This window comes from Ornithorhynchus anatinus, chromosome 20 (assembly GCF_004115215.2).
Source record: "Ornithorhynchus anatinus isolate Pmale09 chromosome 20, mOrnAna1.pri.v4, whole genome shotgun sequence".
NCBI classification, from domain to species: domain Eukaryota; kingdom Metazoa; phylum Chordata; class Mammalia; order Monotremata; family Ornithorhynchidae; genus Ornithorhynchus; species Ornithorhynchus anatinus.
Window position 1 is genome coordinate 27738401 of NC_041747.1, and position 14198 is coordinate 27752598.

The 14198-nt window shown below is 53.8% G+C and overlaps 1 protein-coding gene across 1 annotated transcript in view; it reads left to right on the forward strand.

The window, feature by feature from the left end:
* ME3 (malic enzyme 3) overlaps positions 1-14198 on the forward strand; it is a 71984-nt gene that overhangs the window by 37280 nt on the left and 20506 nt on the right. Inside the window, exons 5-6 of the mRNA XM_029048544.1 lie at positions 4194-4327; positions 5306-5455. Of these exons, the coding sequence (XP_028904377.1) occupies positions 4194-4327; positions 5306-5455 (284 nt within the window). The remainder of the gene's footprint in view (positions 1-4193; positions 4328-5305; positions 5456-14198) is intronic.

A 14198-nucleotide genomic window follows, 5' to 3' on the forward strand; every position in this document is an offset into this window, starting at 1 on the left:
CCGGGGAATGTCACTGGTTTGTCCCACTGATGAACAGATCGGCCAGGACTGGAGGCGGAGGGTCCCCGATCTCGGAGCAGTGTCTCCCCGCGCAGGGTCTTGAGCCCTGGGGAACGGTACGGTGCAGAATGATAACAATAATAACGATTATGGGATTTGTTAAGCACTTACTGTGTGCCAACCACGGTTCTAAGGACCGGAGTAGATACAACTTAATCAGCCTGGACACAGTCCCTGACCCACCCGGGGCTCACACTTTTATCCCTATTTTACAGATGAGGTAACGGAGGCCCAGAGAGGTTAAGTGTCTTGCCCAAGATCACACAGCAGACGTGTGGCGGTGCCGGGATTAGAACCCAGGCCCTTCTGACTCCCAGGCCTGTGCTCTATCCGCTAAGCCACGCTGCTTCTTGAAGAATCAGTGAAGTTGAAGTTGCCCTGGCGTGAGCACCGGTGTGAAAAGTTTTGAATTTTTTTTTTTAATCCAAATGACCGGACTCTCAGTTTTATTCTTTTTTGAAAAAAAACCTCAAATTACTGGACATTTAGTTTTATTCCCTTTTTTTCTTCTAACAGACACAAAAGAGGTTGATGGCAATCGTCCAAGCCAAACAGTTAGCCTCGGTAAGGGCCGGGCTTCGCTGCTTACAGCCACGGTGGCGGTGAGCCAGGGTCCGTGGCCCGGAGCCAGGCCCTCCAGCTCCGAGCCGAGTTGAGGGGAGGCTGGATTGCTTAATTCGAATTTTTTTCGGGGAGCTCCCGGCCCTGAGGGGCTGTGGGCGAAGGACCCGGGACGCAGACCCCCTCCGATGGCCTTTCCAGTTTAGTCAGGTTGGAGGTGGCTTAGGAAGTGGTGACTTTAGAGTCCGGAACTCTGACAGAGAAGAGAAAGCTCGGTGTTGGGAGTCAGGAGACCCAGCTTCTAGTCCTGTCACCTCTCTGCTGTAATAATAATAATAATATGCCTGGCATATAGTAAGCGCTTAACAAATACCGTTATTTATGTTTATTTTGTAATAATAATATTTGTGGTATTTAATAATGTTGGTATTGGTTAAGCATTTACTACGTGCAGAGCACTGTTCTAAGCGCTGGGGTAGATTCGGGGTGATCAGGTGGTCCCACGTGGGGCTCACAGTTTTAATCCCCGTTTTACAGATGAGGGAACTGAGGCACCGAGAAGTTAAGTGACTCGCCCACAGTCACACAGCTGACAAGTGGCAGAGTCGGGATTCAAACCCATGACCTCTGACTCCCGAGCCCGTGCTGTTCCCACTGAGCCACGCTCCTTCTCTATTTGTATTTGGTAAGCGCTTACTATGTGCCAGGCACTGTACTAAGCACTGGGGTGGAGACAAGGAAATCAGGTTGGACCCAGTCCCTGTCCCACATCGGGGGTCACAGTCTCAGTACCAATTTTGCAGATGAGGGAATTGAGGCACAGAGAAGTGAAGTGACTTCCCCAAGGCCATACAGCGGACAGGCGGCGGAGTTGGGATTAGAACCCACGCCCTTCTGACTCCCAGCACCGTGCTCTCTCTCCTAGGCCATGCTGCTGTGGGACCTTGGACAAGTCACTTCGCTTCTCTGTGCCTCAGTTGAACTCATCTGTGACTCGGGGATTCTGTTCTCTGTTCTCCCTCCCTTTTTAGACTGTGGCCCCCGTGTAGGACAAGGACTGAGTATCCTGGATTTACCCCAGTGCTGAGCACCATCTTTGATACCTAGTTAACTCCTCACAGATACCATGAGACGCAGCGTGGCTCAGTGGCAAGAGCCCGGGCTTGGGAGTCAGAGGTCACAGGTTCGAATCCCGGCTCTGCCCCTTGTCAGCTGTGTGACCGTGGGCAAGTCACTTCACTTCTCTGTGCCTCAGGTACCTCATCTGTAAAATGGGGATGGAGACCGGGAGCCTCACGTGGGACAACCTGATTACCCTGTATCTACCCCGGCGCTTAGAACAGTGCTCTGCACCTAGTAGGCGCTTAACCAATACCAACATCATCATCGTCATTATAATAATAAAAATAGTAATAATAATAATAAGGAACATTTACCATCCACCTTTGGAATTGTGGCCAGACCATGAAAAGTCCCCGAACCTTACGTCAGGCGAGTTGACAGTTGTCTTACTTAACTGATTTTGCGACCTCTGCGTTTGTCTCCGTTCCCCGTGCCGGACTCCACTAATTGCTTTTTACCCTGCGGGCGCCTGGGGTATTTAATAACTGCGGTATCTGTCAAGAGCTTACTATGTCCCGGGCACTGTCCCAAGCCCCGGGGTGGACACAGGCAAATCGGGATGGACACCGTCCCTGTCCCACCTGCGGCTCCCAGTCTTAATCCCCATTTTGCAGACGAGGTAACTGAGGCACAGATAAGTGAAGTGATTTGCCCAAGGTCACACGGCAGGCAAGGGGCAGAGGTGGGATTAGAACCCAGGTCCTTCTGACTCCCAAGCCTGAGTGGAAGCTTCTTGGTATCATTGCGCTGTTCTCTATTTCCGAAGGCCTCAGTGTTTTATGCCGCACCCGGTGGGCACTCGGTAAACGCTAGCTCTACAACTAATAATAATAATGGTGATATTTAAGTGCTTAGTATATGTCAAGTACTAAGTGCTGTGGTAGATACAAGATAATCAGGTCCCACGTGGGCCTTACAGTCCAAGTAGGAGGGAGAACAGGTATTAAACTCCCGTTTTTGCAGGAGAGGGAACGGAGGCGGAGAGAAGTTAAGTGACTCTCCCAAGGTCACTATTACTACAGTGGAAACTGTCCCAGGATTCCTAATTCTGCTCAGTCACCACTTGTTTTTAAGGAGTCGATAGGGAGCAGTGGGGGGAAAACTGAGGCCAGAGACCCGGGCCCGAGGACCCCCAAGTTGACGGTCCCCGGCAGGTCCACCGACTCGCCGGGGGGGGGGGGGGGGCCGTTCCCCGTGGGGTGGAGCGAGGCAGGTCCTCGAAGTCCACACTGTGGACCGGAGGCTCTCTCCATCCCAGACCCTTCCCCACCAGCCAGTGGGGCTGGACCACCGCCATGTTGCCTGGAGGTGCCACCAGGCTGGGCCATTTTTTTTTAAATGGCATTTATCAAGCGCTCACTATGTGCCAGATACTGTTCTGAGCGCTTGGGTAGTTGCAAGCTAATCAGGTTGGACACAGTCTTGGCCACACGGGGCTCACAGTCCTCACCCCCATTTTACGGATGAGGGAACTGAGGCACGGAGAACTCCAGTGACTCGCCCAAAGTTACACAGCAGACATGTCGCAGAGCCGGGATTAGAACCCAGGTCCTCTGACCCCCAGGCCTGTGCTCTATCCTCTAGACTACTCTGTCTTCTCCGGTGCCATCCACAGCGGCACCCGGTCACTTGTTCCCAGCGATGATTCTAGGTCATCGCCCGCAGGCGGAAGGAAACAGTGCCTCGGTTCCTGGGCGGGCCAGGTTAAGCTGTGTCTCTGAGGATCCTCATCCCAGAACCCTTGTGGGTGATGCGCAGAACTTGAACACCTAGTAAGCGCTTAACAAATGCTATTATCGTCACTAAATGCACGATAGATAGACGAGGAGAAGATCAGATTAAAAATAAGAGGTGGGGAGAGAAATCAATCCCCAGCCGATACGACGGCTGAGTGCAGGAGGCCGAAAGGACAGCGGGAGTAGGAAGGGCAGTGGGGGTGTATGTGTGTGTTTTTGTGTAGGCCTCCTGGAAGCAGGGAGCTTGGGGGAGGGTTTTGTAGAAAAAGAGTGAGGTGGTTGCTCTCTCTCCACCGCTCGGTACAGGGCTCTGCCCAAAGTAAGCACTCCGTAAACACCACTGATGACGAGGATGACGGAGGAACCTCCGGGCCAGGCTGTGACAGTCGAGGGTGAGAGGTGGGCAGCACAAAATGGAGGGTGGGAGGAGAGGGAGGAAGTGAATGAATGAACTGAATGTATGGTAGACCCACGCTGGGAACGGGGGCGGGGTTCGAGGCGTCCCCCCCGCCCGCCCCCCCCCCCGGTTGGAGGGACGAGGGGAGGATTGGCCAGAACGGCGGGGGTGGGCGGCGGGGGCAAGGATGGGCTCGGCTCTGCGCTCACCTGAGTGCACGGGGTGTGGACGCCCTCTATGTCGTCGTGGGAGGGAGGCCGGCCGTGTGCGTGCGCGTACCCCGCGCGCATCCGTGCCCCTCCTGTCCCCGTCCCCAGGGGATGGCCTTCACCCTCGGAGAGCGGCTGCAGCTGGGGATCCACGGCCTGCTCCCGCCCTGCTTCCTCAGCCAGGACGTCCAGCTTCTCCGCGTCATGAGATACTACGAGAGACAGCCCTCCGACCTGGACAAGTACGCGGGGAACGCCGGAACGTCTGGAGGGGGGCCCGCTCCCTAGTTCCTCTCCTCTCCCGGGAGGTTTTCCTTGCCTTCCGCGGAGGACGCTTGCTCCTTCACTCTCAGAGTGCCCCATCAGGCAGCCCTGGAACCCAGCTCTCTCTGGACGGCCCTGCAATCAGCCGCGTGATAACTGGGGTGTCTCTTGAGGGTTTACAAGGTGCTGAGCGTTGGGGTGGAAACAATATAGGATCGGATGTAGTCCCGGTCCCGCGCGGAGCTCACAGTTTAAGGGGGGGAAGGAGAACAGGTACGCACTCCCCGTTTTCACAGATGAGGAGAGCGGGGTCAGAGAGAACTTAAAGTGACTTGTCCGAGGTCACGCAGCAAGCACGCGGAAGCGGTGGGATTAGAGCCTGGGGTCTCCTGCCTCCCGGACCCATGTTCTTTCCACTAGGCCACACTGAATCTCAACCCTTCCAATGGGACCCTGACCCTAAGCCCAGCGAGAGACCTCCAGAAAAGCCTTCCTTCCCTCTCCCTCAAGAGTCACGATAATAGGGACCCACCTCACCGAGAAGCCTAATTTCCCCCTGGAACCACGACCGACGCCCCCGGCCCTCAGGGAGCACCTGGCTTAGGCCAGAAAACGTAGACTTCTGTCCAGCCTAGGGCAAATACACGTACAGCGAAGGAGGGTGGGACGGGGTCCTCCAGAGAGAACATCCTTCCCGAGTCTCTGGGAAGACTTCCCGGAGGAGTTGCCCCCGAGCCGAGTTCCTAGAGCCTGTCGGGTAGGTGCGGAAGCATCGAAGGATCGGTGAGAGGGGGGCGGCCCTGAGGCCCCAGATGTGTGATTTGGCCCAACGCCCGCCAAAGAGCCGAGGCGGGTTCTGGCGAGGTAACCCGAGCGGGGTCCTCGGGGCCGGGGTCCCGGAAGGCCCCCAACCCGGGGATGCCCGTCACCGAGTCCCTTCTCCTTCCCTACCAAAGGTACATCATCCTCATGACCCTCCAGGATAGGAACGAGAAGCTCTTCTACCGGGTGCTCACGTCCGACGTGGAGAAGTTCATGCCCATCGTCTACACCCCCACGGTGGGCCAGGCATGCCAGCAGTACGGACTGACCTTCCGTCGTCCACGGTGAGTAGGCCCGGCGCGGGGCGGAGCCCGTGGGGTCGGGCCGGGGCCTGACCGACGAAAAGATGCGCTCCCTCATCCGTGAGGCCTTGCAGATTCGTTCCCACGGGAAACTGTCCAGAGTGAAAGGGTCAAGAGGGATTTCTGTGAATTCGTGGGTGAACGGTCCCTCATGGATGGACCGGGAGAGCCAGGGAAAGAGGGGGGAATAGCTGGTGTTGTCGGATGGTCCGTCTTTAACCGTGAGGGCGGGCGGGTGCCCGGGGGGCGACCGGCACACGGTTCCTTCCGTATCCTAGTGCCCTTGTGACAGGAGGAGTCCTGGGCCGGATGGAGCCTTCATCTGACCCAGCGCCGGCACCGCTTATGGCCCGCCGGAGCCAAATCAGCCGTGAGAAGTCGGTTCCGGGGTGTCGGCTGAATCGTGCCAGGGGAAGCGGAAGCGGGTCGGGGTGCCGAGAACGCCTTGGGCACCCTCCTTCTGAGCCGCTCCCCCAGCTCCGGGCCACTGGGGGATGCGGAAAGGGGTGGAACAATCAGGAGAGTAGCTTGGGCCGAGGCGGGGGTCCGCCTTGGTATAATCCCAGTTACACAGCAGTTTTGACCCGATCTGCCCCATACCGGGAGCCAGGGAATCGTTTCTGAATCGTCTCCCTCTCCCTGTTTCTTGCGGTCTTTGGCTGACCAGCCCATGAGTAATATTGTGTTGGATACCAAGGGCCCAGATTCCGCTGACTCAAAGCCAGTGTTCCTCCTCTGACCTTCTTCAGACTGTCTTCCAGTGGGAGTGAAGAAAAACCTTGGCATCTGTTGGTTTGCTTTTCAAAGGAGAGCCAAAGCTTCGGTTTCTGGGGGTTCTTGTGCATTTGGATTTCTGCGTTCTTCAGCGCCGATCCCCAAACTCAGGAGCGAGGAAGCACTTCGGAGGACTCTGTCCAGTGTCTTTAATTGAAGCTGGTTTATCCAGGGTCTCTGCCCCATCAGTCTCTTGTTCCCGTGTAAAAACAGACAGGGCAGGGTGGACAGACTGGCATCAGAATCATCTGTCTTGCTTTCGGGCCGGGTCGATCGGTAAGCCTCAACTTTCAAAACGAGCTTTATGGGAACGTTGTGCTGTGTTCCTTCCCGCTTCGCCCGCCCAACCGTTCTGTTCCACTTGGGATCCTCTTCTTATTCCTCAGCAAAGCCACGATGCTTTCCTTTATAGGGCAGCTGAGAAAATCACCATCTCGTACCTCATAATGCCCTCCACATCTTAGGGCCGCTCTGGTCCTCCGGGGACACGAGTTGGCTGTCATTTGGACACGGTCAGCGTGCTGTGCCTGCAGCCCAGGGCTGATCCCACAGTTCCCCCGAAAAGTGTACCCGTCCATCCCCTGGCCCACCCCTTCCTCCCCCTCCCCATCCCCGCCATCTGAGCCCATCGCCAGCCTATCCCCAGCCAGATGCGAGGGAGCTGGAGAGGAGGAAACTCTGGCGCACAAACTGGTGTTCTAACCGGCCCCGCTTTCTCCTCCCTCCATCCCCGCCCTGCCCGCCCCGACCACCCGGTCTCCAGGGTGCTTGGAGGGCCGGCTGTTTGGACGAGATCGTCGCCGGCTCCAATTATGTTTTACATTCCTGCACAAAACCTGTTTTGGCCGTGCCCCTGGAAAACCTCTGTCAGCCAACCAGAGAGCACGAGACCCACGGTGGCTCAGTTTCCGGTTCAGGGGTCGAAGAAAGAACGATCTTTCTCAGCCCGTTGCCCTGCCCAGGCCCGTTTTTCAGAGGGAGGAGCCACAGCAGGAACGAATGCCCACAGCGGGAGCTCGGAAAGCAACGTGGTCCAGCCATTTGGTTCTGATCTCTCAGAGGGACCGGAAGCAGGCAGATTGGCAGGTTTCAAACTCACTTTTCGATCTGTAGAACTGTCTCTTCTACCGCCCCCTTTTCATCCTGACACGGTTTCTTCGGGACACCTGCGGGAGCGTCAGAGAAAGCATTTTATAGCTCCCGCACCCAAAAAAGGGTTCTGTTGGTGACCCAGTACCCAGGGGCGTCGTGGAATTCGGCCACCTAGGCAGGTTGCTGCCCAGTGGAAGAAGGATAGGCAAGGAAGTGGAAAACCAATCAATCAATGGTATTGACTGAGTGCTTACTCTGCAGAGCGCTGCGCTAAGCTCTCGGGAGAGAACAATACAAAAGTTAGCAGAGTTCCCTACCCACAACAAACTTACCGCTCGCCAGCTGTGTGACTGTGGGCAAGGCACTTCACCTCTCTGTGCCTCAGTCATCTCTTCTGTAAAATAGGGATTAAAAACCGCGAGCCCCACGTGGGACAATCCGATCACCTTGTATCCCCCCAGCGCTTAGAACGGTGCTTTGCACATAGTAAGCGCTTAACAGATACCACCATTGTTATTATTACAGTCTAGAAGGATAGAAACGATCAGATTGGACACAGTCCCTGGGCCGCATGGGGCTCGCAGTCTTAAGAGGGAGCAAGAATGGGTATGTTATCCCCATTCTATAGAGGAAGAAACTGAGGCACAGAAAAGTTAAGAGAGTTGCCCGAGGTCCCAGAAGGAGGCGATTGGTGGAGCTGGGACTAGAACCTGGGTTTCCTGATTCCCAATCTCATGTTCTTTCAGCTAGGCCATGCTGCCTTGCCTTCCCGAAGGGCAAAAACTTTAGAGATCAACAAAACTTTACATGAACACCGCATCGACTTACAAACCAGATCAAGAGGGTTAATCGGTAGGGTCGGAGAAGCAGCGTGGTCTAGTGGATAGAGCCCGGGCCTGGGAGTCAGAAGGCTTGGGTTCCATTTCCGGCTCTGCCACTCATCTACTGGTGTGACCTTGGGAAAATCACTTCACTTCTCTGTACCTCAGTTACCTCATCCCTAAAATGAGGATTAAGACTGTGAGCCCTATGTGGGACAGGGACTAATCTAATATCTTGGGTCTACCTCAGTGCTTGATTCAGCGCTTGGAGCACAGTAAACAAATAACAAATATCATTAAAAAAGAAAGAATATTTTCCAAGTGGCAAATCAGGAGCACCAACAATGAGAACCTGGAATGCAATCGGACCACTCGGTCACCTTTGCCCTCTCTCCATTTTTCCTTCCCTCTCTTCCTCTCCCCTTTCTCTACGAAGGAACGGGCTCCCATCCGCACACTCTACCAGGATAATCTATGTGGTTGAGAGGGAGGGAGTCCCGACATATCTTAATTGTGGAGATAGATGAACCTCATTATCTGGAACAGGATGGGCTGGGCTAGGCTTCCTCTACCCAAAGGCGTATTTCCCCATCGTTTAAACAAAGTCATCTTTTGTTTCTTTTCTTTCATCCGACTCTGCCCTAATTTGTTTTGCGTCTCCGAGGATCCCCGCTGGGCCGCTCAAAAGAGAAGGGGTGGGATCCAGAAGAATTTCCTTACTCTGAGAAGGAAACGGGTCCACTGAGGCACTGGTGTGTTTCTTCAGAGGGTCTTGATTTCCCATTAACCCCTGGGCTGTCCTAGAGATAAGCAGAGAGCCCTGAGGACAAGGGTCGGGGAGGGAAACGAGTGGGGTTCCATTTCGAACCCCTGCTCGTCGATGGACACGGCCTTGAAACCGGGAGGCTAGGGTTCGGGGGCAGTACGGTCAAATCAGTCAGTCGTATTTATTGAGCGCTTACTGTGTGCAGAGCGCTGTACTCAGCACTTGGGAGAGGACAACAGAACAGTATAACGGACACATTCCCCGCCCACGGTGAGCTTACAGCCTAGAGGGGGAGACAGACGTTAATATAAATAAATAAAATTACAGATATGTACGTGAGTGCTTCGGGCCTGACATGGAGTAAGAATAAAGGGAGACAGAGCGACACGGAAGGGAGAAGGAGAAGAGTAAATGAGGGTTCAATCAGGGAAGGCCTCTTGGAGGAGATGTGCCTTTGAGGGATAAGGCTCTGGAGGTGGGGAGAGTCTTAGGTTTGAGGGGGGAGGGCGTTCCGAGTCAGAGGCGGGACGTGGGCGAGAGGTCACGAGGTCGAGGTACATTGAGAAGGTTGGCGTGAGAGGAGTGAAGTGAGCGGGCTGGGTTGTAGTAGGAGAGGAGCGCGGTGAGATAGGAGGGGCGGAGGGGATCGAGGGCTTTAAAGATAACGGTGAGGAGTTTCCCGTCAGCCGTTTCTCCGCCTCTCTTGACATTGGCCAAGGCTGGCCCCACAGGGTAAGCCAGCGAACCTGAAGCCTCTGGGCACACAGTGCCGGTGGGAGGGAGGCCGGTGTTCGAAAATTATGAAGTGACCCGTCTACCCCCATCTTGGGTGGGCAGTAGAGTGTGGGTCCTGAGAGGACACAGAGAGGAGGATGCAGTGACTGCAGCAAGGGGAGAGAGTACCCCAGGTGCCCCCAGAGACATGGGCAGACTTCTTTTTCACACTGCACACCCAGCGTGAGGCGTGTAGCCTGACGTAATGACGTGGTAGAAATGAAGAGGGCAGTAAGTTTTTCCCGCCAGTTCCTGGCTCTTGTGGGGTTAATTGTGTGCAATTGAATTGTATTTGCCCTCTCTGCTTTCTGGCACTGTCTCAATCGCTAACTCTGTCCCTCTGTCTCACCCTCTTGCTCGCACTGACCATCAGTCTCTCTATCTCTCACGCTTTGTTCCTCAGTCTCTCACTGTCCCTTCCTTGATCTCTCTCTCATCTCTACCCCTTCGGTGTCTCTCCCGCTGTGCCCGTCCCTCAGTCTCTCTCCCTATTTCTGTCCCTCTGACTCCATCTTTTTTCAATAATTCCATCCCTCTTTCTCGGTCGCGTTCTGAAGATTACCTCCGCCCGTGTAACCGGGACCGTAAGAGGTGTGGAACCAGCAGAATAGTTTAAAATTCATTTGAACGCAGCTATGGCGCTTGCTGTAAAAAAAACAATAGAATTCAGAATTCAGAATGATCTCGTGAAATTGGAAAGGATCCCTGGCACTCGTCAGCACTGGCGAGGAGACTATTTCAGGCTCGTATCGGGATGTCTTGTCATAGTAATAATGATAATGTTGGTATTTGTTAAGCGCTTACTATGTGCCGAGCGCTGTTCTAAGCGCTGGGGTAGATACAGGGTAATCAGGTTGGCCCACGTGAGGCTCACAGTTAATCCCCATTTTACAGATGAGGGAACCGAGGCACAGAGAAGTTAAGTGACCTGCCCACAGTCACACAGCTGACAAGGGGCAGAGCCGGCATTCGAACTCATGTCACCCCGCTTCGTAAATCTCAGCGAAGCTTCCGATCTAAAAAAGGATCCGCCTCGCACGATCGACAGCTCTGCACGGATACAGATGTCTCCCTGGCCTCATTTCACAGGCTCATAAATCAAACCAGGTTCCGCTGTGGCGTCCTCTCGCTGGAGATTCTCCCCGTTGCGCGGGAGGTCTTACCTGAGATCCCGGCTAAGGCAGAGGGTGGGGTTGAGAAGCTCTCGTGGACCGGTCTGTTCTGGGCTGGGTAGACATCCTGGGCCTTTCTCCTGGGGGCCGGTCTTGAGGGGGCATCCTCTCTACTCCCTGGCGGCGTCTCCAGGGATTGAGAAGCAGCATGGCCTAGTGGATAGAACACAGGCCTGGCGGTCATAAAGACCAATCCTGGCTCTGCCGCTCAATAATAATAATAATATTGGTATTTGTTAAATGCTTACCCTGTGCCAAGCACTGGGGTAGATACGAGTTGATCAGGTTAGACACAGTCCCTGTCCCACATTGGACTCACACTCTTGATCCCCATCTTTTAGCAGAAGCAGCAGAGAAGCTGGTATTCGTTAAGTGCTTACCCTGTGCCGAGCACTGGGGTAGATACAGGTTGATCAGGTTAGACACAGTCCCTGTCCCACATTGGACTCACACTCTTAAATCCCCATTTTTATCAGAAGCAGAAGAGAAGCAGCGTGGCTCAGTGGAAAGAGCCCGGGCTTGGGAGTCAGAGGTCATGGCTTCGAATCCCGGCTCCGCCTCTTGTCAGCTGTGTGACGGTGGGCCAGTCGCTTAACTTCTCTGTGCCTCAGTTCCCTCATCTGTAAAATGGGGCTTAAGACCGTGAGCCTCACGTGGGACAGCCTGATCACCCTGCATCTCCCCGGCGCTTAGAACAGTGCTCTAAAAAAAAAAAAAAAAAAATTGGTATTTGTTAAGCGCTTACTATGTGCCGAGCACTGTTCTAAGCGCTGGGGTAGACACAGGGGAATCAGGTTGTCCCACGTGGGGCTCACAGGCTTCATCCTCATTTTACAGATGAGGGAACTGAGGCACAGAGAAGTGAAGTGACTTGCCCACAGTCACACAACTGACAAGTGGCAGAGCTGGGATTCGAACTCATGAGCCCTGACTCCAAAGCCCATGCTCTTTCCACTGCACATAGTAAGCGCTTAACGAATGCCAACATTATTATTGTTATGATCAGATGAGGTAACTGAGGCCCAGAGATGGTAAATGACTTGCCCGAGGCGGAGCCAGGATTAGAATCCATGACCTTCCGAGTCCCAGGCCCGGGCTCTATCGGCTACCCCACGTTGCTTCTCACACACCTTTGTCTGCTGTGTGACCCTGGGCCAGTCGTTTAACTTCCCTAAGTTACCTCACCCGTAAAATGGGGATTAAGACTGTGAGAGCCCCGTGTGGGACATGGACTGTGTCCAACCCGATTAGCTGGCGTCTTCCCCAGCGCTTAGTACGGTGCCTGGCACGTAGTAACTGTTTAATAAATACCATTAGAAACAAATGAACGACTGGGCCATTCGCCCTGGGACGTCTCCCCACACGTACTGGATCCCGCATCTTTTCCGTCTGGGCCGGCCGGGTGCGCCGTGTTTTGGTGAACCCTATTGACATTCGTGGACTCCGCCAGAGAAGCGCCTGCTCCCCGGCACCCGCGTGCACCCGGGCACCCGCCCGCCCCTACTCCCCGGGGTCGGTCTCCATTCCCCTCTGAGCTGATGCATCCGCCTTCCCGTGCTCCCCTCCCTTCGGTAGGTGCAAGAGAATGAAGGACTGGGGCAGAATGATTTCCGAAATGTGGCCTGTGTCTGGGAGGACCGGCCATGAGATAAGTTATGCCGTAGGTCAAGCGTTGACTTTTTACAGTTCTGAAAGATCAAGGGAAGTTTATGCTTGTAAGTGGCCCTATTAAAACATTTTCTCCCGGGGTACTTAGACTCCTCTCGCATTTGTTTTCCCTCCTCAGGGTCCCCGATGTTTAAACATATGCTTGGGCGGTGAACTTTTGCCCTCTTTGGAAATCGCAGCCCCGCCTCCCTTATTAAATTCTGGCTTTCATGACTAATACGGGATGATAGCTTTAGAAATGTTTATATGGCTAATTAGAGGGGTCATTTTCTTCCCCCTGCAAATTGTTTCGACACAAAAGCTCCCAGGCCCCCTCCCCCCCCCCCGGTGAAATTTTCTCTCGAGTCTTGATATAAAGTGGGGTGGGACTTCTCGCACTTTGCGCATGCCCTGGGTTGGGCGGATTTTTTCCTCCATTTTGGCTGCTTTTTAGGAGTAGAAGTGATGAAGTGATGACATTGACTGAGCACCCACTAAGCGCCGGAAAGAGTCCGACGGAATCCTTAGTCCCTCCCCCCGATCGACAAGGAGCTCGCACCCCTATACGGGAGCCAAAAAACTCATCGAGATCCAGAGTTGGCTAGAAAACTGGATGGCCGTTTGCCTCGAGGCCTGAAGGGCGACTCTGCCTCCCTGGTACCACTGGTAACCCAGCCCGGGCTTCCCAAATCCTCGAACGCAAAATAGCCGTGGCTTCCTCTCCTGTCCTGGCCTGAATCATTAAAAATGGAGACGATTCATGCTTCTACTTTGCTAAGAGTGGGGCATCCAGTTTACTTTTCTTGGGGTCTAGTTCGGACTTCTTATTTACTCAGAGTTCCCTTCCAAAAAACAGTCGACCACAGGCCTGAGCTAATTCAAGTCATTACATTTAAGACGGTGAGCTCCATGTGGGACGGGGACTGCGTCCAGCCTGATTCGTTTATATCTACCCCCGTGCTTAATACAGTGCTTGGCATATAGTACGTGCTTACTAAATACCGCGGTTATTGTTATCAAAACCCCTCGAGACAATGGAAATAGAAGAAGGAATGGGAGGGGAAGAGGAGGGAGAGAGGAGGAGATTTTCAAGCCCTGAACGTTGTTTGCAGAAAACAGAGAGTAACACATGGGAATAGTCAGGGAGATAGCAGAGTTGAAGAATGTTTCGGAGAAGTAAATAACTCTTTTTTGTAACCGCCTCCCCGGACCCACGTTTCTTCCTGAAAATTTTTAAGCAACAGTTGAAATCTCACTGTCTAGACTTTATATCCTTCCTCAGAGAAAATGCCAGTCTTCTGTTAGATCTGATCTGCTGGCCTGGCTCTGTTAGCCCTTGTTGATTTCAGCTGAAATATCCATCCTCCCTAGACCTCCATTTCTCACGACTGTACATTCTCAGGCTGGCAAACAGGATGCTTAGAGGGGAGAAGAGCTCTCCACAACCCTTCCACCGAAAACTGCTTCTCAACAAATGCTCTGTTTTTCCCCTTCTCCGCTCCTGCAGGAATTTGAGGGCTAATCTGTCTCCTCTGGTTGTGGCAGAGCCTGGGAGAAACGTTCCTTTCCTTCTTGAATTTTATCCCGAATATCTTGGATCTGCTAAACAGCTTCTCCTGTTACCCCGAAAAATGATGTGGTATTTGAAAAAGCTGACCAAATGCCACTCTTCTCGATTT